The sequence below is a fragment of the Syngnathus scovelli genome, chromosome 2, assembly GCF_024217435.2.
Source record: "Syngnathus scovelli strain Florida chromosome 2, RoL_Ssco_1.2, whole genome shotgun sequence".
Classification (NCBI taxonomy): domain Eukaryota; kingdom Metazoa; phylum Chordata; class Actinopteri; order Syngnathiformes; family Syngnathidae; genus Syngnathus; species Syngnathus scovelli.
The window spans coordinates 6333719-6361390 of NC_090848.1; the positions used below are offsets into that span (position 1 = coordinate 6333719).

General features: G+C 41.9%; 1 protein-coding gene across 3 annotated transcripts in view; it reads right to left on the reverse strand.

The window, feature by feature from the left end:
* Positions 1–7852: 7852 nt before the first annotated feature.
* zranb3 (zinc finger, RAN-binding domain containing 3) overlaps positions 7853–27672 on the reverse strand; it is a 55132-nt gene continuing 35312 nt past the window's right edge. For all 3 annotated transcript variants that reach the window (XM_049752695.2, XM_049752694.2, XM_049752692.2), the window contains exons 15-22: positions 26530–26639; positions 23357–23461; positions 21330–21472; positions 15851–15991; positions 11750–11890; positions 11316–11508; positions 9112–9243; positions 7853–8383 (exon numbers count right to left, since the gene is read on the reverse strand). In XM_049752695.2, the coding sequence (XP_049608652.1) occupies positions 8285–8383; positions 9112–9243; positions 11316–11508; positions 11750–11890; positions 15851–15991; positions 21330–21472; positions 23357–23461; positions 26530–26639 (1064 nt within the window). In that variant the 3' untranslated portion in view covers positions 7853–8284. The remainder of the gene's footprint in view (positions 8384–9111; positions 9244–11315; positions 11509–11749; positions 11891–15850; positions 15992–21329; positions 21473–23356; positions 23462–26529; positions 26640–27672) is intronic.

The following is a 27672-nucleotide window of genomic DNA, read 5'->3' on the forward strand; positions in this document are numbered from 1 at the left end:
TCTATTTTTACCCACAAGCGTCTGCAGTGTGTTCAATCGTGCGGCCCCCCCAAACTCCTCCAGGTACGCATTGGACACCTCACCGCTTTCATCCCGCCGCCCAACCGACCCGTTATCACCGCGTTTAATAAGATTTATATCATCACAATGAATAATTCTGTGTGGGCTGACAGGGAATGTTGCTATATCCAACTCACCCTCCCTCCTGTCTTTTCACACCGGCCCACTCGCGCAGTAATTGAGAACCTGGCAAAACTGAATATAGAAAAAGAAGAAGAGGGAGTGGGTGTGAAGATGTCCACAGTTGAGTGGCCAGATTCTACCCACTCAAACCCAATTGTGGAAGTCCTTATCAAAAGCTTTCAGTGGACATTTGAGCGTCACTGTGAATCTGATTAACATGATGAAAGATTGATGAAAGATGTGTGTTGCATTTCATTTGGCTTTTCTTATGGGTGTCATGTATTTATATTCTGCTCTTTTTAATCACCTCATGTCAAGAACAATCTTCATGAATTATCTTTTAACACCACCAGTTTAAAAAAACTTGTCTGGTGTAGTGCTTAATGAATTCAAAATGCTTTAAATGGTTTCAGAAATGCCCTCAGGTTTTATCACTTGCTTTGACAACTTTACACTGCGAAATTTTGAACACAAACTTGTGTGTTCTTTTCATTTCTTTTCTAACTACAAGGTGATAATTATTTGGTGGCATAAGTCCCAGATCCGGATAATAAGTAAACTGTTGCTGCTGAGAAATAAAACCTCAAGATTCTTGGCCGACATTAAAATTTCACACAACAGTTGGCTTCCTTGAGTCAGGTGAGGAACAAAAACACGCCCACCACATCCACCTTCATACTCACACTTGATATGGATGCATTAGGACAACATAGATGGATGGGTCGACAATAAGCCTGCCAAAATCAATGTGCAAACATTATTAGATTTGTTGTTTTGACAATTCTATCACAAAAGATAACTACATTGTTGCCTAGTTGATTGCAGACCTCTGTCAAGGTTAACTGTCCCATAATATCTCGAATATGTGCCAGGTACAAGAAAGTCTCAAGTCAAGGCATCCCGGAGTAGAATGTTCTGGCCAGTTTTGAAAAAAAGATGCTGATCACGATAATGTCCCAAAACAGGCAGATAAAATCACCAAGGAATGGTGAAGAACAAAAACAATAGACTGTTGTGGGGATCCACCATCATTTTTGTGCAGGCCAGTTTATTATTAGTTAGTTAATTAAAGTGATATCTGTCAGTCATTTTTATTCATTTTTTTTTTTCCAATCAGGGATCTTTTTTTTTTTTTTTTTGCCTTTCTGAAATATCAACGATTTATGTCTGACGCTGAACAGGAGGGCCTGATTTTTGTCTAAATTCCTCCACACCAAACTCAACCAAGCTACACCTCGAGGAATGAACCATCCTTTGAGGGCAAGAGAAAAAGTCCTTCTTGATCCCACAAAGTGGGAATTAAGCATATAGACGAATTGAATTCAACACCTGATAGACACATTAAGCGGCATCTCTTCTATTTACGTTTATTGAAGAGGGCTTAATCACACACTGCTCCTTGTAATTAAGTAGCACAAGGATGTTGCTGGAAAGGGAGAAAAAAAAATACTTGACAACCTCCTCAGTTTGCCACAAGGGCTGATGATGACTGAGGCCTGACAATTCTCACTTCTTGTATTCTTGGCAATCCGAGATGCTTTTTTGGCAAGACTGTTGCAAATGCCCTTCCTCTCATTAGACGTAAGGCTGACTGTCCTCATTAGGGCCGAAAGCATTGCGATGGGAACGGCCTCTCATGAGGTGACCAAAGGTGATTAGGCAGAGCGCCTCCGTAATGATGCCCTGCTAGCATCGCTCGCATCACAATGCTGACGTGACCTTTTTGCTGGCTCAAAGAAACACAATAATATTCGACAAGATGAAGCAAGTGCAGGGAAGTTTTAGCATCGATGGCAAAGTCGCTATGCAAATAATAGGTCCTGAAAATGGATGGTGCATTGCAAATTAACAAAGGGCTGCAATGTGAGTTTTAAAGTAAGTGTAAAAAGTCGACCTTGTGATTTAGGCCAGTGAAAGAGAGACATGCTGAGCAGTGTTACCACGACGGAATTCCTGTCTGAAAGCAGTCGGTGAGTGAGAGATGTCTGATCAATGGCCTCGGTACAGAGAAGAGAGATGAAAAGATGTCTTGTGAAAAGGAGCTGGCAGGGCGTTTTGTTCAGCTTCTCATTTTTAACCTCAATCATTGGACCGCAGAATACATAAAAGGGCGAGACGATAAAGCTGTAGCTCAGTGTGGCTTTCCCTTTCGATGACTCACATTATGGTTTTAACATTAATTGCTTTGGTTCAATGCAAAGGTTTGTGTTCGTTTGTTAGTCAAACAGGCTGCTGGGAAGTCATAACATCACTCTATTTTTCAGACACGGGGGCAGAGATAAGGTCTTTGTGATTCCAGCCTTTCATTCCTTTCAAATCCAAAGGCAGGTTTAAATGCTTCTCAGCTGACACATTGACCTCACAATGACCTGGTGCAGGCAGGGCTATTCAATTAACGAATGGCCCAGTCTGTGGTCCAGGCTGTCTAAACTGAATCGCATTCAAGAGAAGCAGAGGGTATCCCGGTTTGTAAGATTTCAAAAATTCCGACAGTGCTTGAAACTGTGAAAGCTAACGGTGTTATTTTGAAGCGCGGCTGGCGGTGCTAAAAACGGGAATAGTTGCAAGATACAGAGAGGTGAGGCATGCCCGTTTATGTATGTACATTTCTTGACTTCAAACATTTAGTCCAACTGAATTCTTAATTGAATAGCCCTGATGTGGTGTCTTCCATGGACAGATGACTAGTTTAGATTTCTTTGCTTTTTTTCTCTCTGTTCCCAGGAGCCAGGTCAGCATTGCAAATGCCAGACCGGCTGGATAAATCAAGGTTGAAATTAAATTAAATTAGCATCTTCTCAGACTGCAAAAAACAAGTTGCATTGAAAGCCTAAACAACCATGGAGGAGTACTGGGGTCTCCTATATTTATTTCGTAAGTAGCCTGCTTATTTTTGTCTTTTCGAGCCTACAGGTGTCCTCAAGGATTCAAATGATGCAGCAACTGCTTAGCCAAGTGGTTGCACAAAATAAAATCATCTGGATCCAGATACACAGATAGACTCTTCGTACATAGATTTTTTTTTTTTATCTGAAAAAATAAACACATTTTTCCAGTGTGACAATACGCACCACCAGCAAGTGGAGCGGCTAATTGACGCTCAAGTCCTGACCGCTTCTCCAACCAAAACCTGAACGAAAGGCATCACACGCTGCCACTAAGCCCCACGCCGCCACGGAGCGTCCATAAATCCACGCCAGATTGGAGCCTGTATGAATTATGCTAAGAACCTTATCTGTTATTTGGTCTCATCTCTTGCTGGGTGAATTGATTGCGATTTTGCTGTTAATCCACGCCACGCCGTGCGTGTTGGGAAGCAAGTGGGGAGCCATCTTGAATAAATAGAATTTGGACTTGACAAAAGCCACCTCCAGCTGAGCAATGAGAAAGCATCCTTTTACAGCTGGATCTCCCCCACCACGCAGGGTGACAGTCAAAGAATAGCCAAGTGCGGTTTACATCCAGTTCAATTGATTTCCTTTTACTGGCTGAACATTTTCCTTGTGAAATATCATCAACCACGCAAGTTATCGGGATGACAAATTCCATTTTAGCAGCAATCTCTTTTCGTCGCAGTGGCCCTTAAGACCAAGCGGCAGCAAACCAGAAACTGTATTTTAATGAGATTAATGAGACCGCTTATGAGCAATGGTCTGCCACCAATTACTCCAGCCGTAAAATCATTTTGTTGCACCCCGCAGAGCCGTGCCAGCATTCAGCTAGTGCCAGGCTGCGGCAGGGAACCATCCATCATCCATCCCCTCGGCGTCCCACCACATGATGTGACAATAAAGACAAAGCCTGTCATCAGCCGTGGTGCTTTAAAAGCCAACAACACAACCACGCAGACTGGAGCGCCGTTCCTTTACTGTAATGGCATTCTCCAGTTAGAAAACCCATCACCCCTTGCCCCCGACCTCTACGTCTGTTCCCCCCAGCCCAGCCCAGAAGCGTGAGCAGGGGCTGCCGACCCACAGGGATGACAATGGTGAGCACGGCGGCCGGGAATCAAACAACGCTCAGATGCGGTGACAGCAACGGCTTTTATTGGCCACTCTCCATCACACCTGTCACACAAGATTGGGTTTGGAGGAGCGCTTTTCTTTGCTGAGAGAACCAAAGTGGATTAGAGGCAGACGAGGTCGGAATGGGATAACCGACGGCCTGGTGGAATGTGAATGCAAATTATAATGGAATTATGAATTATTTGTATAGTTTACGCTGCCTGCCCGAATAGAGCAGCGGAGCTCAAACGAAACGACATCCAAATCCCTCTTTTCCATCATGGAATCATCATAATATGGAGACATTCCTAAATGGATTGGATTTCCTACCAATCCATTCCTCCAGTTGGGCATCAAGAAAAATTGGGCTAAAGCAGATTTGTAGGCACTTCAGCCTCTATTTAAGAAGAAAATTGTCAATCAAATTGCACACTTGGTGGTTGTGGTGGTGTTAATTAGTAGCTTAATAGACTTCCTCTTTCGCGCTTCTCAATTTAGCATGTCTATTGACGTAGGTACATGATAATTAGAGGTATGATTCATTAAATAATTGACAGCTAATTGTTAAGCAAATTAATCCAAAATAATTTTTGAAAATAAAGCCAAATTGCAAAAATCCTGGGAATTTCCGTGTCTGAACGGTAACTATTCTCAGATTTCTGTATTTCTGCATTAAAGCGGACCGATTTAATTGGTCAATCGAAAATTAAATCAGCCATATTTTTATGTGGCCTGAAGCATAATTTGGATGCTGATTCATAAACATTTCTTTACTTTCTTCTAGCAAATCAGGTTTTTGTGGTATTTTCATATTTTTTACCTATAAAAATTTCCAATACGCATTATGTATTATTATTTAAGCCTCCTCCTCCTACTACTACTACTACTAATGCTAATAACATGATGTGCTCCAGAGAAAATTTGGCAGATTCGGAATCACCACAAAAAGAAAAATCATCTAGAAACATTAATTTGCATCTCTGATAAAAAAAAAAAAAAAAAAAAAATTGTAAACGTTTGTTGACCAACGTTGTCTTTGTCTTGAATCATTTGCAAACAGCTTTTTCTACTTTGGGAAAATAATGATATTTTGCTTATTTATAAGCAGTAAATGAATCTTTATTAATTTCTATGTTGCCATGGTTTCTGTTTGCGTCGCCCCTCCCCTCCTGTGTTACCTCCATCAATGTCATCACAGTCACCTGCCTCTCGTTACCTGTCTTGTATTTAAGTCCTGTCTGCGTGTCACTCCTGTCGGGTTGTTGATGTCTTCACGTTTGATGTCGTTCTTGTTTCTTTTGGTTCATGTCTTTGTCAATTCTGTTTCGATTAGCCTGTCGGTCGGTCCGTCCGTTAAGTTATGTCAGTTTGCAGGTGTTCTATTAATTTGTTCTCCTTATCCTCTCTTCCAACAATCTTTTCCCTCCAGTAAACCCTGGTCCAGGCTGCATTTGGTCGCCCTGCTCCATTCCGATCCATGACAGAACGGTCCGACCACTTCAGCGACCAGCGCCTGGACCACGCTCCACCACCAGCTCCCGCCGCGACACCCGATCCACGTTTGTCGTCGGAGCTTGTTCCAGTGCCATCGGCTCCGCGGCCACCGTCGGACTTCGCTCCAGAGAAACCGGCTCCGCGGCCGCCATCGCCTGTGCTACCGGTTCCCTTCAATAAACCCTGGTCCAAGCTGCATTTGGTCGCCCTGCTCTATTCCGATCTATGACGCTCATTCACGATTAATCGCCAAAGTGATTGAGAAGATTCAATTCTTAAAATCATTTTAAGATTCAGCCCTAATGGCTGTATAGAACAAACACTACAGTTGTATATTTCTGTTCTTAAAACCCCCCAGCAGATTCAAGATTTTAACAAGTTTAGTAAGCTTTGCATTGATCTTGTGGGCTGATTCTGAGAAGCAGACGCAATTAGTGAAATCTGATTCACTAGGTCTTCTGATGTCAAAAGAAGGAAGAGGGAACGTTTCCCAGAGGTTCTTCAGTATATCTAACGCGTCAGCAGAGAATTTTTTTCCTTTATCCTATTTTAAAATAGCTTGTAATAAAGCAATTAGTGTCACTGTGGTTGCTATGGAGACACTAGGTCAGCCATGCTGTTTCTTGTGAGTGCTAGCACACTCTGTAAATGTGTAGTGCTTATACAATATTTGGTTTCTTGCTTAAGGGTGCTGCGGTAGCAATAGGTAAGATCAGTAGATCCAGGTCCACTTGAAAATTAAAAATACAACCATTTTACAATAAATTGCGGATTTATTTGGTGCTTTGTGGCTGACACTGACTTGTTAAAATGACCTTCACACCATGAATGAGAAGAGGGACCGCAAGAGTCACCAGCCATTCGACCAAATAAATGTCTCTCCCCTTTTTGAGGGGCAAAAAATGGGTGTCCAGCATGCAGCATTGCATCACAGATTTATAGTCAATTACACTCCATACATACTACGCCTGGAAGAATAAATTATCTCCTAACGACATGATTGCTTCAAGCCAAATTTGGCCAAGTGATGTTCGCAGTGCACTGGGCTGCTATGTAAATCCGCATTGCAATTATGCTGATTGTACATAGTGGGGGTAAAAAAAAAATTTTTTGCTTCCATGGAAGCGAGAGGTAGCGGCAGGAGGCAAATACCCTGGTGGTCGCTCGTTTGATGCGAGTCCATCTTGACTACTGTCACTGTGTCCCACCTGCCTGCACTGACAGCTTGTCAAATACAGGTAGGTTGCAGCGCTGCTCTTAACCCAGCATGCCCTGCGGGGGAGAAGATACATCTTTATTGGGACACTGGCTCATTATGGCACCATGTGACTATCACACATCTCTCAGCTACCTTGCACACCATGTCAACCAAGTGCATCACCCTCCATCCCTCATTTGTGCTCTTTCTTTCTCACACACACACACACACACACACACACACACACACACACACACACACACACACACATGCATCTTTTGGGTGCAATAAAAGATGCGATCAGAGTCATGGGCTGCTGACAGGGGCTTGACACTGAAACCTGTTGTTGTTGGAAGGCTGCTTGCAACGTTGTTCATTACTCACCAAGCTTGTCGTTTTAGACAGCGGAGGAAGAGCGGCCTTATTAAGTAGAGACCTAGAGCAGCCTTAGGGGGACACACACACACACACGGACACACACTTGCAGGGGTTCCCGTAAAGTTTCACACCAAGAAGTAGCTGACAGCCAAAATTCCAAACTTTTTGGTGACGGCAAATTTGACTGAATTCTGAGTTAGACGCGAAAAAGGGAAAAGGAAAAAGGTAGGTGGGGGTGCGGGGTGGAATTGTGCCTCACTTGGACAGGATCCGCTGATATTGATCGGAGCCGCTGATGTCTGTCTGGCTCATTGTATAACTTGCACAAGAACACATTCAATGCTCTCGACACTGCTGAACCTGGAGCCTTGTTTCCATAGTAACTCATTTCTCGGTGCCTCTAAACATAGCCCTCTTGACTGCAGCTCTGCTCAGAACATCAAGCACAGCAGAAGAGGAGCGGGTGTATGGACAATAATGTTTCAGACTTGAGGCGATGACACCATTTGCTAGCTGGCCCGTTATGTCCTGGTGTGTTGACGCTTCAAACTGTGGAGAAAGCGCTAGAAGAACGGAGGAGGAAAGACACAGGAGGTAGATAAAAATGGGGTTTTATTCCACAAAATAGTCATCTATCTTCCAAAAAGCAACACAAACAAGACTTTGCTTGTAGAACGGTCCATTTTTAATTTATCACCCTGCTCACCTGCAACGTTGCACTAACTTTGCAAAATCTGAAAATAGCTGAGCGTCTCTGAAGCAACCTGCTCCATTTACGCCTCAAGCTTAAAGGGGGCTGCAATAAATCACCCGACCCCACCCCCCCACGCACACACACTTGTGATGGTTCGGGGACAAGAGGGGGGGGATGCGGTTGTTGTCCCTGTTTGCTATCTTAAAAAAAAAAAAAAAAAAAGGCAGATAACAAAGTAGTTTGGCCTTTTGTTTCCAATAAGATAGAAAAATCACAATGCATCTTGTGAGTGCCAGTTGGGACTCAACAATGCACCTGAGTGAGCGGGGAGCATCATTTCTTCATAAAGAATCTGCTGATGTCTGACGCAACCTTGTTGGCTGCGGCGTTCTTCCTCAACCGGCTCCTCTCCTTGGCCTGCTGAGCCGTCCTCTGTGGAAGGGCAAAATAACCCAAAGATGATTTGTCAGTTTAGGTGTAGCATTCATACAGTATGAATCTGCTTTTCTTCTCTGTCCAGGCTGCTCAGCCAAGTATGAGCTTAGTTGAAATACAAAAACAGCAGTAATTTCCCTTGACATCACTATCACTTGTCATTAAAGCTGTACACAATGTCGTTTTTACAGATGAACTTTTTCTTTTTTTTTTAATTTAGGAAAGTGATTTATGGAAAGGCTTTAATACAGCGGCAGACCCCGCAGTAGAGCAGGCAGACTGCCTTCGAGGGGGCTCCAAATAGGAGGGAAAGTCTGCTGCAATTTGTGCATCCTCAGGGTATTTCCGCAGACATAGTATTCAGACCCTGACGAAAGCAAAAGAGTCGCTGGTGTGACATTAGAGCACATTTCAGAAGAGACTTTTATTTCGACATCCTTGCTCTCTAATGTCTCTTTTGAGGAATCGCGTGTGATTACTAGATACACACGCACGGCCTTTTGCAGCCAATGCTATACATCACCACGACATAGCCGCCTGCTGGGATGTTATTACTGGCAAGAGAAGGCTGGCCATGTATCACATTACTGCCACCTCGGATGATCCTCAACATGAGGGATGCAACTTTCTTTTAAGCAGGATAAAAGAGAGCTCTGGCCAAGGTGCACCGGCAAAATCAAGCTGGACAAATGTATTTCGGGCTTAGTGTTGAATGATGCACATACAGCTCTGTGGCAGACGCTGCAGAGTGTCTGCAGGTTGTCCAGCGAGCACTGTCCTCCTCCACTGTAGACTGGACGGATGTGGTCCACTTGCCAGAAATCGCCTTCCACCGGAGCACGGATCATCTCGTTTAGCTGCACAAACACACATATATATACACACACACACAGAATGAAAAAAAAAAAAAAGCGGAGCAACACCCTCATGTTCTCTCATACAGCCGCAAATTGCCAAAAACAAGCTGTGATTGCACTACCCTCCCAAACCATCCATCTATGCTCAAGTTGATTTTTCCCTACAGCAGTGATGTGTTTAGCTCTCGCTGAGCGCTACACTCGCCTCAAGTCTTATTTTGCAACACACACACACTTACACACATGAAGCCAAACACTCAAATTGAACAGATATATGCACCTTAGAGGCACAATGCAGATGTGGCTCATCATTACCGGAAACAAAAACAAAAGCACTCATGACAGCACGGAGCAAGAAATAATGAAAATTATTTAAAAAAAAAAAAAAACAGATAATGTGACGTCTGCATGTAATGATTGCTTTTAGAACGAATAACTTGAGCAATTCTGTGATGATGACAGCTACATGGTATGATATTAGTTTGAAAAAGGCTCACTAAAATGTCATAATTGTAGGCCATCCTGAATTTGTTTTAAAGTTTGAACTCAAGTGATGAAAGCAGTCAAACTGTTGTTTTTCTGTCAAAGCAAGTAAGACGTAATTTGCTGCTTTGTGACCTCCTCCGCTTGAGCTAGAGCTTTGAATCCCAATCAAGGAAATTAAAATGATTTCTTGCACTTCTCACATAAGATTCAGCCTATCCTCGGTTCCTCTCGCTTTATGTGCATGGCCAGAGCCAGTACGAGATTATTTAGAATAGGAACAGAATAGAAAAGATAACGCAACACATTAAGTGGATATATTTTCATGTCTCAAACATGTATGTAGTTATGAGGAGGCAGAAGAGTCGCAAGATTGAGTAGCATCCATTTTTTCCCTAAATTTTAGTAGTGTTTGATTGACAGGGTAGGGTTTTCGCATATTCAGCTGACTTGCCCACGATTTTTGAGAGTGGTGAGAACTGCTGTTTCATCACTTTCCAACCTCATTTCAGGTAGATACTTGCAGATTTTTTAACTCATTCACTGCCAGTCAAGTTAAAGTGGATATTTGCAATCTAGAGCAGTCAATGGCAGTGAATGATGAAAAAATTGGTAAGGTTGTTGACAACACTCTTTGATGGTATGTAAAATGCTCACTGTACAGGGACGTCAGAATGAATGAATGAATGAATGAATGAATGAACGAACGAACGAACGAACGAACGAACACAATTTCTGCTTGGCAGATGTAATAAGAACGCAAAAACTGAAAGAAGTTCTAGGAAGAAGCACTAGAGGGCAGAAAGTGATGTAATTTGCCTCACTGGAGCAGAATTCCAGCACACTTGACTCCCAAGATAGAAGGACTCGAGAGTCAGATTCACTTTGAAGCAGTGTGAAAACCCAAAAGACCAACAATATTGATCACATCTGGAGAGACAAAGAGAAGAAATCAATTAAGAACTAAAGATGATTGAAGAGCAGCCTGACAAAGAGTTGGGCACCAAAAATCAATTTGCCCAATTTGAGTGCTACTTTGCTGACATTAAGGGAGTGAGCTAGAATTGATCCCAAAAGATATAAAGCGCAGGGCCAGAGTTCACACACGCACACATGCCTGAACAAAACTAGACTGAAACGCTCACATGGCGAAGCATAGAAATGTGGAGCACGAAACACACTCATACACAAAAGAACCCCCAGTATGAACCGAAGAATGAGGCACTAATCTTAAGGCTTTTGCACCACCATGCCATCTTATCATGTGGCTGAGGTTGTTTCCTCTCAAGCTCGCCACATCGATCGGCACTGATGCTGTTGCCGGCGGCACTGTGTGGAAGTGGAACGAGGGGGGGGGGGGGGTTATATATCCATGTGTGTGTGTCAAAAGAAGCAGGCAATGAGGAGGTTGCAGGGACCGCAGGATAACCGCCAACCAAATCAAACAGGCTTACTGGTCAGGGCCTGGCACTGGAAGGAAAATCAATGGGCCCTGCAATCCATTTACTGGGAGCTAGCCGAGCTAGTGAAGATCAATTTGTGTGTGTGTGCGTGCATCAGGTATTTATAGTTTTGTGCTTGGGTCCAACCTGTTTGAGTGACAGCTGGGCGAGCCAAGTGTTTTCAAGCATCTCTTTGCGCTGGGACGGCGGTGCATCGCGGACTTTCACAAATAAGTCGTGGGCGTGGAGGCCGCAGTGCTGGCAAACGCCCCGCTCTGCCTCCAGCACCCGCGAGCGCATGTGCGTCTGACTGGAGCGCAAAAGGAACTCCTCCTGGCACCTACGGGGGCGGAGAACATGGACTTATCTGCACTGTGTGACATGTGGACTGACAGAATATTTACCATAAACACTATGGAGCTGCAAGTCAATAAAAAATATCAAAATTATTGGGACGCCTAGCTCCAGCTACAGAAAATAAAAATGGAGGGACTTTTCCAAAGTCACAACATTTTGCAACACAGGTCAAATTTCATGGAGCAGTTTCAGCTGCTTCTCTCCCGCTGCCTTTTTTAACGTACTTGCTGCTGCAAAATCGGGTGTCCCAGGCCCCACCGGTGGTCAAGCAGGCCTTCTGGCAGGACAGACATAGAGGGACACCCTGGCCGTCCACCGCCTGCAGGAAACCTGGTGATGGTTGCTCGCCGACATCTTTGCTTGAGCTGTAAAGATGTAGTTGTTAAATAATTGATTGGTATTGACGATGAATGATGTCACAAGGCTCTATTAAGCTTGAAACATTAAATCATCAGATTTCAGGTGTCACATTTTTATTGACGTCTTACAAGGATAAAATAGATACGTAGCTACCCTCATTAATACTGAAGCTTTCCCAATAAATCTAGCTTGGAAAGACTGAAAGCGACTGTGAGGATTAGAACTGTGGTATACAAGATTGGAGACACCATAGGTATGTAGGGCAGTAACTCATTTTTTAGAATAGATTATTCCCAATATCAACACACAACGATTCTGGTCAACCATCAATCTAGAATCAAGTCCTCCAAAACGGAAATCTCACATTATCTAACAAGCTCAAAGAAGAAACATAGTAACAATTTGGAAAGACAAATGTAAAAACAAAAAGGGGACTCAGAGGTAGAGCAGTCGTCAAGTAACCTGAGGGTCCACTGTTTGATTCCCAATCCGTCATGTATCGATGTGTCCCTGGGACAGACGATTATTAATTAATTCATTTATTTCAAATTGAAGAAGATACTCAATATTATTGGAGCGTGCATCAAAACTATGAAATGGCAGTTTTAAAACATATATATTTTTCATATCTGCTCTATAACGCATAAACGATCTCTTAAGCTTTATAAAATCCTTATGTGTGCACCAAATCAATGGAAATGCAAATTTTTGGTTGCTGAGCATTGGATGTTTAGTAAAATGTTAAAAGGATGGTAATTAACCTGCCATACAGGTCCTGTATTAGTCTTAGTTTAGACCTCCCCTCCCCACACACACACGCACAAAAACACCTGTTTATTCTAAAAACACAAATATTCAGCTACATTTATAGATTTCACAGGTACTTATTTATGATTAATATTCTAACTTTGTGCCAAACATTCAATGTATTTTATGATGATCTATGCACATGACCAGCATGTATCTGCGTGAGTGTTAAAAAAAAAAAAAAATAGGACAACTAGTTTGGGCATTTGCCATATCATCCCAGCAGGGCGCATGAGCCACATAAGAGAAGGGCAGATGGACTTCATTGTTTCCCCACGGCTTTGTGTTTTGTATTTCATACAGGCCTAAGCAGCAACAAAGAATCTGAGCAACACTACAGATCCTGATATTGAGAAGAAAACCCTCAAAAGAATTAAAAATATCATTAAATAGAAAAGCAATTTGAGACGGATACCAAAAACTGGTACCAAGAGAACTGTGTTTTGCCAAAAATGTGGATGAAAGTGAGACAGAAATAAGCTTCTAATGGTGTGCTTAAAATAATAATGGTCAGGACACAGAAGAGTGTTTATTTGGGCGGAAGGCGGGAAGCCTTTAAAGATGCATTCCGGGGTATTTTGCCCCCAAATATCTTAACAATAGCCTTTTCATTTGACCATTTATGACTCACACATCTTATAAATGGCAGATTAGCACTTAAGCTGTCCACAATGGGTATTCTTGAAAGCCTCTGAAAAGCAAATTTCAGACTGGATTGGGTTTGAATTTCCTGTGCTCTTTTGGCGGATGTGACGTCAAGTGCGTTGTCATAGTGACCAGAGGCCATTATTTTGCCGTACCGCTTCTTAGAAGAGACCGCTATCGACTGTAGTACGCCTCCGACAACCAAAGTTTCTCAGAGGAAGGCTAAAAAAAGGAAAACCATAATAAGTGAGGAAAAAAAGATTGAAACTTGCCAGTGCTGGACGCAGGCCAAGCACTCGGGTAAACATCATATTTGAAGACTGGAGAGAACACCCTTAAAAATGCTGGGTTGAAAAACAACCCAATGTGGGTTCAAAATTGGATCGACCCAGGAAGTTGGGTCAGTTTCACCCAACGTTGCATTTTTTTGCACAAAACAATTTTTTTTCTGTAAAACAACCCCACAATTGGGATTATTCCGGAGGAGTCCAACGATACACTGTTTTCTTTCCGTTGAAAATGGACAGTATGTCAGAATTAATTTAATGAAATGAATGACTGTCAGTCTTAATATAATATTTTCCGCTTTTACTGTGATATCATGACCAAATGATATGCGGCTAGGAGGATCAAAGTACCGTAAAACTAACACGTACTGCAGGCAGGCTGCCAAAATGGCAATTCCGGTGACATCACACCATCTCATCCGAATCCATAAAATCATAAATTGATAATTGACATGCCACATACATATGTTTCAGAATATAATTCATTAGCATGAATTTGTTTAATTGGGCGTGGCATATCGATGATTGATTTATAAATTTGCCGACTTGAATGAGATGGTGTGGCATCATGGGAAGTGCCGTTTTGTTGTTAGTCCCCTGACAGTTACAGACCAGCTTGTGAGGGAAATGGCAATTAACGCAGCAAGGAGGAGGATGAGCCTTTCACGCAGTAATGTCAAAGGGAATTTGATGACTTGTTGCCGCTGGAGTCGGCCAGGGACACAATCTCCCGTTAGCTTTGTACTAACTGGCAAATAGAACGACAAGAGCGGATGGATTTGAAATTGGACCAAAACAATAACAGGTTTAGGAAATGGATCAATGGTTATGACCACCCTGGGATCTGCTGTTGGCCGGTGTATGGCGAGGAATCATGGAGATTAAATAAATTTACTCCAACCTAAAACTAACATAGAGCCTGCATTACAGCCCGGGTTGTGAAATGACAACTAGCTCCCAAGAAGAAGCATGAACGCATCCAGCGTTTGCCGCAAGGACTATTTATCACAAAAAATACGAGTAATTTGAGTTACCGACTGAATACGACTCATAAGTCAAGTCAGCACTGTAAATATTTTTCTGTTGCAATTGACCGGTGGCCTCTTTGCACGGTCACGCCTTGCAGCCATAATCACACAATCCAGAGCTGTCTGGCATTGTGCTTCCTCCGGCAGTAAAACTGAGTGGCAACCTCACAGGGAAACATCTTGCACAAACATTGATGAGTGCGTGTAGTTTGTGTGTTTGCTCGTTTACCCGCGGTGGCTCGCTTCTGGGTCGGGTGTTGAGTCTCTGCCAATATATTGCATTATGGTCTAAATTTACTGAACGAACATGCACAGCGGGCCTTTGTGCCTTGCACAGAAGGCGGATGCACGTCTCCATGGAGACAGCAAAGGGATGGGGAAACGAATTGATTTGCTAAGAGGAAGGGGCACATATCACCTTAATGGGAAGATGATGAACACTCATTTTTAAGGGCTTATTGAACAATATTCCTTGAAAGATTTAAAATTGGGTGAAAATTGTGCTTGCTGGCACTGGGTTAACCCTGCCACCGAAGAACAAAACAAAAAGAAAAAACAAAAAAATATACATTCATTAGTTTGTTGCAGGCCAGTCAGCAACATACATCATTGCAAAACGTTGTTACTACTTATGGTCACGTTATGGTAAATATTTTCAAGTAATTTAATAGGTACAAAAACCTTTGGAAAAGCAAATGAGCGGTGCCTGCCCACAAAGGACGCATCTCAGGTGGCTGCGAGTAAGCCCCCGGCCCGCTGGCCTATTTATTTCTTATATAATATTTTACCACTTTAATCACATCACTCACACTCAATTCCTGCAATGCGTTGATAACAAACGTGTCAATTTGTTTCCAGGAAGCAAGCTATGCTAAGCTCAATTTAGCGGCAAAGCCCAGCCACGAGCAGTCCCAACGCTGGATATAATAAGATCATCACTATTGCCACCTCTGATCATTGACCAAAGTATCAAGTATATACACCAAACGAATGTGCTACTAGACAGTGAATGGATCACGAGTAGTCTTAATACAGTAGATTAGAGTACATGATGGCGACAAGGCCTCAGGTACAGAAAGTTTGTGTCGATGGCAGCAGAAGCAACAGAGATGTGTTTCTAGGTTCAAGACACATTGTCAATTAAAAGCGCAAGCATTTTTGTTTTCATGAAATTATTATATACAGGTATTAATCATACCTGTCTGAAGTGGGTGAATTTAGTGATGAGGTCGATCTTCTCTTGCTGAAGAAGTTCTCCTTGGTAACCAGCCGCACGCTGCCTCCTTCCTGTTGAGCCTTGCTCAGTGAGGCCTCAGCCACTTCATCCCGACTGAGGTACCTACAGTAATGAGAACATTGCGATCGATGAGCAATGATTACATAACTAGTGTGGTTTTGTGGAGGGGGGCTCAATTAGGGCCTGATTTATGAATGCAAAATGGGTGCAAACTTGATTGGTCACGCGAATAGGCAAGCAGACCTTAAGGGATATGGTACAAAAATTGAGGAATGCAAAAACATCACAACACAGACAGTTACACTTCTTGAACATTTGAAAAACTGTTAGTTTGAATGTGTTGACGGAATTTGAATTTGAACATGAAGCCTGTTTAATTCCATTCACTTGGGACATTCATATTCCAAATAATGTACTAAGATAATCCATCCATCCATCCATTTTCTGAACCGCTTAGTCCCCACGGGGGTCGCGGGCGTGCTGGAGCCTATCCCAGCCGTCATCGGGCAGTAGGCGGGGGACACCCTGAACTGGTTGCCAGCCAATCGCAGGGCACACAGAGACAGACAACCAATCTCACTCACACTCACACCTAGGGACAATTTTGGAGTCTTCAATCGGCCTACCAAGCATGTTTTTGGAATGTGGGAGGAAACCAGAGTGCCCGGAGAAAACCCACGCGGGCCCGGGGAGAACATGCAAACTCCACACAGGGAGGGCCGGAGGTGGAATCGAACCCGCACCCTCCTAACTGTGAGGCGGACGTGCTACCCAGTGCGCCACCGAGCCGCCTGTACTAACATTACATTATGTACTAAGATAATGTAAAAAAAAAAAAAATATCTAGTTGATATGTGAACTGTGGCACCGGCCGGCTACGGTGGAACTGGACACACATTACAGTCCACTGACAGGTCAACAACGAATGCTCACTTCAGTAATTGAAGAAACTACTGTACAACATCGCTCCTCAAAACGATGATTTTCATTGCTCCATTTGTGCCTACTCTATTTCTGCTCTCTCCTCTCCTGAATTGTGCCCATTTTGTCAGTGCAGCAAGCTTATTTCCCCACAGGGACCGTCAATCATGTAATCTACTCCATCTCACTAGCAGTTGCTTTCCACAGCCAAATTTGTTATCCTAGTGCAAAGGTGTGCAAGTTGAAAACTGCACTCAACGCTTTATGTCAATCTGGACAAGAATTAAAATGACCTCGTCATGCCGGAGTTGACAGAATATAGAGCAGAGAGGCTGCTAAAGTGAATGAAAAAGGTGCCAAACAATATCGTGAAAGAAAAGCTTGTAGTCATCAGATTTTAAAACCACTGACGGTAGAACTGAAGCAATCATTTGACATTTTCAAAACTGACCTACAGTTTCGTTTCGTTTCGTTTATTTCAAACATGTGAAAGAAAAAAAAAGATTACTGTACACAATGAAAAGACATGACAAAATACATGCATACACATATATACACATACAGACATACATACATATATATATACCTATAAAATGTACATATATACATATGCACACATACATACACACAAACTAAAAAAGTAGAAATAAAGATAGAACCACAAAGAAACCATCAATCACATTCACATGCCTGAAAAGGAGTGGGAAGAAGTATAATTTATTTAATCCCACCCCCTTTTAATAATCCCAAATACCCAGCTATAAATCATTTGCCTCAGTTATCCCAACAAAATATTAAATTACAAGGGAAGGTGCTCCTTAGTTAAAGGGTACATGCTAAATCAAATGTTTGAGCTTTTAGCCATAATTAAATACTAATTCCTCATCAAAAACACCCCCAAAATAGTGATTTCTTTTATTCACCCATTTGGAGCACTCCTGCTAATTCCTCGTCTCCAAGCAACAGCCCCTCGCAATCTAAGAAAACAACGGGGTCCTTCCCAAAGAAGCCAAACACTTTAATTTTTACACCAGAGTTGGGAAGAAATGGCTGCCTTTACACGCTGCGTCCCAACAGTCCCATTCACTTGAATGAGAAAACTCCAGCTACCAGAGCGGAGCGTCAACGGTTCTATGGTATGGGTTCCCGCTTTGGAGATGGCGGATATGGGCAGCCGCCAATCAGCTTCAGACACCACTCTGACAAGTCCCGTGTTGCATGCCGCTCGCAAAATCACTGTTTCATTCAACTGTCATGTTCTAATATGATCTATTGCAAGTGATATTTATGAAATAAAGCCATCTGTCCATACATTTCAGTTGCTGTCATTTGGTGTTCAAGAAATCCTGCTCTGAGCTCTCTCACAGGGTGCAGATTACTGTCACCTACAACAAAAAATTAAATGTAAAATAGCTATTAAATGACCCTGACCCTTTTGAGGTATAATGTCAAACAATTTGAAAAGATATTGGAGATCTCATTTAAAGAAATAAGTGTGTGATTCAAATAAGATGTGCCTAGTGCTTACAACATATCTGTGGTGCACAGACAACAAAAATAAGAAAATAAAAAGGATTATCCGTGGGGTTGTGTACTTATTTCACCAGGGATGAAGCAGTGGCATGAATCAATAATTGATGTTGTACTCTACAAACATTTGTTTTGACAGCCATGTTTGATCAACATTATTGCTTGGACTGACACGTCGGGAAATAAATCCCAGAAGAGCTAAAACGCTTACGTCCAGTGACGACGAGTACATGCAGATTGGAAGGAATCTTAAAAGAACACACGCTAAGACTGTATTTCTGATCTCTACGTGTTTCCACCTGATCTATGACTGGGTCAATATGAGAGCAGCAAAAAGATAAAATGTTGAAGATATGAAAAATATTAATCAAAATGGACATTGGGGGCAGAACATAGAGGAAGGAAACATCCAAGGGGAGACGTTTCTATGAAAAAGTAAGGGCTGATGGTGTATCGTCATCAAACAGATGATCTTTTTTTGCTTCAAACAGTCGAAGCAAACCGCATGAAGCCCGCACAAGCAAAATAGGCCCAGGTGACTTCTGCGAAGAGAGGTCGGGGGTGTGTGCTTCAGGAGTTTCTGCTTCCTTTCATATCGCTATGTGCAAAGACAACACAGTCAGGTGATCCTTTTGGATTCAAATGCTGATTAAATGAAGAGAAGACAAAGTTTCCTTGGTCTCCATTTCCAAAAGAGTAGAAGCTGTTATAATTACAACTGACAAAATTCATTCTAGTCAGCACTGACTCAAGTGTGTCAAAGCTAGCTAATGAGCTGCTTCACCAGTCGTCACCTGCTGAACACGACTTTGCTGCTCTCTGGCGTGGGGCTGCCACAGCTTCACACCACCCGAGGTCAGATCTTATGAAGCTCAAGCTGTTTTTGAGGGAAATTAAAGTATCAGGCACCAGATGACCAGTGGCGAATACAGAAAGGTCTCAAGGTTCCAGAAGGAACCATCCTCCTGCAGACTGATGGTGACTTTAAAGCCATAATACCTTCTAACTTAAAGCCTGAGAAGCACATTTGAAGAAAGTATAGTAGAAGTGACCCCATTAGTATTTCCTTCATGATCTTGAGTAACTTCTGCCAAATAGTAGAAACAAAGTACAACTGAATATTGTTTTTTTTGAATGTTTTGAACTCATTATGATCCCTGAAGGTAAATTAATTTTACATTGTTTTTGTTGTACACCTCATGCACAGTTCCAAAAGTGAAACCACATAAATATATAGTAAGATAGCTAAGGATGGGATGGTATGCTGAAAATCACAGCTCCGTATGTATCCTGGTTTAAAGGTCATGATTCACATCTGGTTCAGCGAGAGAACAAAAGTATTTGCCAACCGCAAAAATGAAAGATGAAGTAGTAGTCATGCCAACGGATGTGTGACCTATTGCTAGTTTAACATGCAGCTTCCTTACGACACAACAAGGATTTACAGCACCAAAAGGTGCAATAACTAGGATTGTACCTTTGGCAATAATGCGTTGTGGGATTCTAGGAAAGTCACTTTAATTTGGAAAGAAAAACTTTTGCATTGTTAAAAGCACAAGCTTAGAATACATCCAAAACTAGCTTGCGACTATGAACAGAAGGTGCGTTTAGAAATTCATTCTAACATCCTAACACCACTCAGGGCACACAGACAAACAACCATTCGCACTTTTATCTCCAGTTTTGGACAGAAGTCAAAACAGGCGAAGTTAAATGACAAGCTGGGCTGCAGATTATTATTATTTTTTTTACTTTGAAATGAGAAAAACTTTCGGTAAGATCAAACAACTTTGAAGTTGATCAGCTTCCCAAAATACATTGTGAGGTTCCAGATATGTACTGTATACAAAGTAATCAGAAAATGATCCAGGGGTAATGAACCATCTCGGGACAACATTTGCAGTAATTTCAGCATGTGGTGTACTCCAACTGAATGTAAACTCAATTTAAATCCTCTTCACTCCTCTCAAAATCCCAATGACTCTTCATGAGTTGCATGTGATGAAAGTATGATCATTGTTGGCAACCTAGGCAAAATGCATTAGATTTTTAGTTGTTGAAAGTGGAACGTCTCAGTGGTGCAAAAGGTGAGATGCGATCGCCCCGCTGTGTCTGAGCCGGAGGCTGATTGGTTCTGATTAGTGAATACATCAAACAACTATCAAATCAAGCTGGGCCAATTGCCTCCTACTTACAACTTGATTAGGTTCATGCACCCAGACATGTTTCCCGACTTGAAAAGTCCTTGCACATAGATATCATGTCCACAACACCTACAATTGTGTGTCCCTTGTCCATAAAATATGAATTCGCATGCACAACAGTAATCCTGTCCTCTCTCTTGCCTCAGTTGACTCCCTTTGAAACGCCCACACGCAAAACTTATTTTCTGCCTTTAGTCATGTATTGATGAGATTGTTTTCTTGTGATATCTCACGTCGCCTACTGGATCGTGACTTAGTGGTGTTTGTGTTTCCACCACTGACAATGTTACAATATGCTATTAATGTGCATGATAAGGTGAAAAGCTGGAGGCTACTCATTGAAACAGATGAGTGCACAAACTTTGACTTCACACTGTCGTTAGCGTAATTGGTGGAACAGAAGTTGCACTTCTCTCACCCTCTTTGTGTCAGAATTACACAAAAACGGTCTCAACCTTTTCCACAAAAAAGTCATTGTGACGGCATGGACCAAGAAATAATTGCATATTTTTCTGCTGTTCCATGACTCACTTTTCAGAAGACCATAAAAAGGCATTTTGTTCAACCATTAACAAAATTAACCATTTTATTGTCAACAAAAGAGAGCTATTTTTATCACTACATTGATAATAATGGATGGATGAACGGAATTGAATTCTGACCAATAGTTTAGTAATTTGTGACTCCAACCTTGCCATCATGAAGAATCTTTTATTAAAGGTTGTCAAAGTAAGAGTCAAAGCGGAGTTTCTCTTTCAATATTACATTTTCAACAGGAGCCTGACCTCTTGGTGCTGGTGTGAGGTCGCTGGGTGTTGGCCAGCTGCTGCAAGCCAAGCGCGGGGCTGTGGTAGAGGAGACGGCTACGTCGGAGCAGCTTCTGCTTCATGGCTGCCAGGCTGCTCCATCCCTGAACGAAGCGCAGCACCTGCAAGGCAGACGTTGAAATCTTTCGTATTGAAGTTGGGGGTGAAAGGTGGCAAGAAAAGAATGTATAGTTTTTTTTTTTTTTTTTTTTATATCTAAGGCACTGTAGAGCTATTCAAAAACAATCAGCAAAAGGCATACACATGAAGATGACTTTCCAGCCAGTCAAATAAAACCAATCAAACTGAGACACAGTGATAGATATGCTTTAGAACAGGTGAGGCTTTCAAAGAAAATCCAAAAGAAAAATAACAGGTAGCCCACATAAAATTGAATGGATAATAATATTACACTTTGGATGGGTATTTACTGTTTGCGAAAAAGATAGTATTGAGAAGCTAGCATCATTCAAACACTGGCTGTCTGATGGTAAAATCTATGCATAGTAGCCAGAATACATTGAATCAATAGACAGAGTCACTTTGACTTCTTTGATAATTAAAATCTAAAGAAAATGATCACATTTGATGAACATTGTCAGAGGTACAGTATACTATTTTAACAATATAAATCATTGAAATAACCCTGAATGTGCTACATCATGTTTGTGTAACAAAAAGGATTTGTCCCTTTCTTAATTTGTGATTTCTTTTGCATATTTATCCCTCTTGAATGCTTTGGACTATCAAGTCAATTTGACATCTTACAAAGACGACCAAATCAAATACATAATGTAGTTTTGACGTGATTTTAATAAAGCAGAAATACATCCAAACCTATCTGATCCTATGTAAAACAAAAAAAAGTGGATAAGTGGCGCAAAGCAGGATGTAAATAATGGTTGCAGCTCACGCCTTGCCTTTAAAAATGGACATAAACGTGACTGATGGGGACTGTGTCAGCGGCACTGCCGCTGCAAAGGCAGGTTGCTGGATTCCGTACGAGCTGTTTGGTGCGCGTGGGGTCGTTTGAGGCGATGATCCGTCTACCTGTAATGATCCTCATAAAACTGCATTCGCTCCCTTGCCTGTCTCTTGACACTGGCTCAGCCTCCCTCGCTTTCTTTCCATCTTCAACCCCCTTCCCGGCAATTCCTCCAGCCTTTCTCCCTCTAGACCCCGCAGGGGTGGAAACCGGTGTCCATACTGAGCCATAATGTTGTGCTATTTGCTCATGATTGCCAGCGGTGGTGTCAGGTATAAGTTAGATTTGATAACGCTGTGCCTTGTCTTTACTAAGGCCTGGTTAAGGATTACATCTTATCATACTGCAAAATAAAGGTCAGCCTGTAGCTTCTAAGTTTAAATGGATGCCACAAGCCTGAAGACAAGGGAGCAAAAACACGAAATTTACTCTATCCAGTAAGGAAAATTATGATACGTAAATGTAAAAATAACAAAGAGGAAAAAAACAAAACTAAACAATAACGTTGGGGTCAGAATTGTGAATTTCCGAGTATCTCAGTAAGTGGTTGAAATTTCCATCTGCAAAATAAACTATAATTATTCTACAAACCCCAATTACAATGAAGTTAGGGGATTGGGGAAAAACAGAATACAATAATTTGAAAATCTTAGAATTGACTGCTGAAGTACATGACTTATTCTACTGCAGACACTGTTTTTCTGAACAATCTTCCATTTCTTGGTACTGGAGTTAAAATGAGGTTTTATGACAAGGGTCTGTGTCTTAAACTACATAATTTTGACCCACAGATGTCTTCGAATCTAGTTGAAGTAGACGTCCCGACCAGATTCAGCATTTTGACAGATGGTCATTTTTGGGAAATCTTGTCATGTTGTTATTGCTAACATATTTAACACTACAAACTCCTCCTTACAGGTTCTGTTACAGAATAGCAAGGTATATAAATTACAGCAAGCACACACATGCATGGACATCTCGCGCACGCACGCACACACACGAGCACACACAAAGGGTAGACCTGTATTTGATTTTCTCTGTGCCGGCTGAAATCCTCAGGCAGGTCGTCCCAGTTGGTTAGTTTGATGTCCAGGGGCATGAAGCTCAAGTTCAACGGAGCGCCGTCCTAACAGATGAGACGATGGAGACCAAGAGTTAGCCTCAAGCGAGAGGATTTGTTCCAATAAGTATTAATACTCTATCTCTCGCTATTCTTATTACTAAAGACAAAGTCACTGTTATATGTGGTGCGTGCTTGTTGACATCTTAACACAATCTTACTTGTTTTATTAACAATGACCAATAAGCATGTGCCCTGCGATTGGCTGGCAACCGGTTCAGGGTGTCCCCCGCCTACTGCCCGTTGACGGCTGGGATAGGCTCCAGCACACCCGCGACCCCCGTGGGGACTAAGCGGTTCAGAAAATGGATGGATGGATGGACTAATAAGCGCCTCATATGAGTGAAGGGTTGCCACTCTTTGCTGGTTGCCGCAGTAATTCTCATCAGTTTCCTCACTTCTTTAATTCAAATACATAGACTGCTTTGAAGAAAATACTTCTCTTGTGACAGTGCGCACGCATTAAAACTAATGACTCGAGAAGGTTGGTGCATAGCCGCATACTCCCCGTGATAATGATCTGCTAGTAACTGCGCGACGATGTAAAAAGTAACACCATCAACAACCCCTGAATTACTATTATTTTTTTATTCATTTCACACTTAATTCCCACTTTTGCTAGGCGAAGATTCAGTGCACCCTCATTGTGAACCGAGCTTGAGAGAGGGTTCAGGAAGGAGGACTACTGTCAAGCATCATGAGCATTTTACAAAACAGAGAATGCAAAGTGGAGTTAAGGGGCAAGAGACACTTCAGTTCCGACGTGAAGATGGTGGAGCAAGGAGAGCGACAGGCAGGAGAAGAGATAAAGTGAAAAGGTTAATAACACACTGTATGGAACTCGGGTCCAAATCAGCACTGGGATGTTTTCCTTAGTATCACCAATGTGCAGTGGCTTGTGCGTTTATTTAGATTATGGCCACATAAATGGCAGAGAGGCAAGGAACGGATTGTGCTGCAGTAGCACAGCAAAGGATTAGACTTTTAGTGGATAGAAAATGCACACTATCCTCCCAATTCCCACACTTAGCATTACAATATTCTTGCTGGAGAAAGCTGCTACAATGTCAACAACATTACAGCTCGTCTCATCAGCAGAGGTGGTGCATCACGATTTAGGGGAGGTGAAATAAAGACAATCATTTACTCTGCGGTGGAACCTTTAAAATCTTTGATATCCTCTGTATACTTGAAATACAATGCCCCCCCATGTGAATGCATTATGGGTTACAGAAGGTTAAATTATGAAATATTATTTGATTTAAAAGGACTGGGACTCTCAAAGTCAAGAACAAGGAAAGCACTATGGATGTTAAAAAAGACTTGAACACAAAGACTAAATGAAGTTGTAATTCTATGAGAGTGATCGTGTGTGGTATGTAACATTACGCTCATAAATACAAGCCAAAACTCAACCGTTGCTACATATCGTTACTTTCGCTCCATTTTATGCATCCACTGTGAATAAGCTGAAAACCAAGTCTTATTATCTATTCGTAGGTGGCAAGTCGCTGCCATCTGACACACCAGTCACCTGATAACAGGAGCAGTGACTAAAATAACAATGACGTCTCGAACCTCCACATCAATTTCCTCATATTCTTAATACAGTATTTCTCAGTTTAAATCTGGCAGTAAATTGTCCTCTGATTGTGAACTGAGCTGCCCCGCCATGTGAATTCTACTCCTGCTTCAGGATTATCCCAATGTGACAGCTTTCCAGGCAGAACTCCTCCAGTTTATCATTTAAATGACAGCGAGGGACATTTATCTCTGTGGCTTATCGTTTCAGCCATGCATACATGACACTTCTCTATTGCTGTCATACTAATATAGCATTGTGGATTCAGTTCAATACACATTGGTCCCCTTTAGGTAAAATCCTCGTGTCTCTCATCCATGTTAGAGTTTGATCCCTCATGAATGAAACAAAAGGGTTGAGTAATCACGGAGCGATCAATAGTTGGCCCTGTTGGTTGGTGACACTCACGACGTGTGTTAGGAATGCACTGGAGTGTAATCAGAGTCACACTCGGGTTAAACAATAGTTTGTCTTCAACAGGAGTCATGAGGTTCTGCTAACATACTGTAATTTACAGAAAGTTGAGGTGCATCCAGTTAAAGTTGAACACAATGACTTGTGGAAGGACATTTTGACAGGAAAGGTCTCTGTTTTATCTTATCTAAGTTTTTAGGGGTTTAAATAATGGTCATAATAATAATAATAATAATAATAATAAAATAACAGTTATGATGATAATAATAATAAAATATTTTAAGTTGCTTCAAGTTTTTTTCAATTGCCTGCAAAAAACACCCAGTTAGGCACAAATTGGTGTGTACACACCGTTAGTGAATACAGCCCATAAGATTCAACTGACACTTCTTTTGTCCAGTCAAAGATTTCCTCGCGAGGCCATAAGCGCATTTCGGGCGCACACTGTGGAAATAGTGTGACTTATTTGTTAGCAGGATTAATAAAACTACATAATATTTGCGATTTCTGTGAAACTGGAGGGACGGCACATGAACTGAAAATGAACCCATCACACTTGGCACAAAAGCGAGGAAAAAAAATGAGGTATGATTTTTGGATATGTGTGTGGTTTCACAATAAGCCCCATTCACTGCCAATCATTATGATTGTTCAGCTGTCTGCTATTTTGCCTTAAAATGGAAAACATGGGGCACATTGAAATGTTTTTATTAACTCACAGAAGCTAATGAAAACAACGCAACCATTCTTGTATTCTTGCACTCTTGTACGCTGCTGTGAGAAGTAAATTTCCCCGCTGTGGGATAGATAAAGTTCTATCATCATCATCATCATCATCATCATAATACTGAGTAATTGTAACTTTTTATTTTTAATATATTAATGTGTGCATAAAGCTTGAGCTTGGTAGCACACCTGTGAACCGTACTACACATTTTCAGGGACTAGCAGAGCCCAGAATTCCAATACTCGACCCAAGCGCCCGAGTAGATATGTTCACCTGTACCAAGAAAGATGAATACATAATAAGTTTGTCGATTTCCCAAATGTTTAATACACCGAAGAAGCACATATGTACCTTATCGTAGATATATATTCGGTCTGTGAATTGGCTGGCACAGAACAGCAGGCCCTGGTATGCTGGATGATCACCTTCCTCACAGTCATTCGCTTTCGTAGCTTCCAGGTCTGGACAAAGAAGAATACTAGTATGAACATTTCAGACATGATAAGACCACAGGGCATTCTGTGATGAATCCCATCGTTTAGTGTATGAAGACGAATTTCAATTGAAACCAGACAAATTGTCCCAGTTCTTGTGATATAGTACTTCTCTTAGGGCCGAACCTAAAAAGCAAGGAATAAGCCTTGCTAAAACAAAAATTTTACTAAAAAAGTCAAATGGAGCTTTGACATTTTTTTGCTGCTCGAATATGGAAATTTTGTTACGCTAGCTAACCCGAGCTGACTTCTCTGGTCGCTTTGAGTCCCGATCTGCCCTTCTGTCGTATGGTGTTCTACAGGGATCTTTATTGGGGCCCTTGCCATTTTCATTATTTTTGCTGCCCTTAGGTTCCATACTACAAAAACGTGGCTTTTCTTTCCACTACTATGCAAATGACAGTCAGATCTACTACGTAGTATGTCCTGCTGAGCAAAGATGATGCCTTCCCATTAAGTCCACTCATGTCCTGCCTAGAGGATATCAAAGTCTGGATGTAACTGAATTTTATAAATTTCAATTATAAGAAAACAGATATTATGGATTTCGGTCCCAGTGGTTGACTGGGGCCCACTTGGCATCTTGTCTATGTCACGTTCCAGCGTCCCACTTCCCTTTTCCCCTTTTCAAAAAAGGATCGTGCTGTATTTGGTCACTCTGTCTCACTCCGACAGTTTAAAGTCAACAGTCTCTGACGACCAAATCAGTGCTGTTGTTAAATCCAGATTCTTCTAAGGTAAAGGCCTTCCTTTCTCAACAACACAAATCCATGCTTTTATTACATTTCGGCTAGACTACTGCAATACAATTTATATTGGAATCGGCCAGTCCTCCCTCAAGCGTAACCAGTTAGTTCAGAAGGCTGCCGTTTGCCTCCTAACTGGAGCTCGTAAAAAGGAGGACATAACCCCAATTCCCGCCTCGTTCCACTGGCTCCCTAAATATTTTAGACTGCATTTTAAGATACTTCCATCTGTTTTCACCCCTTCGCAGCTGCAG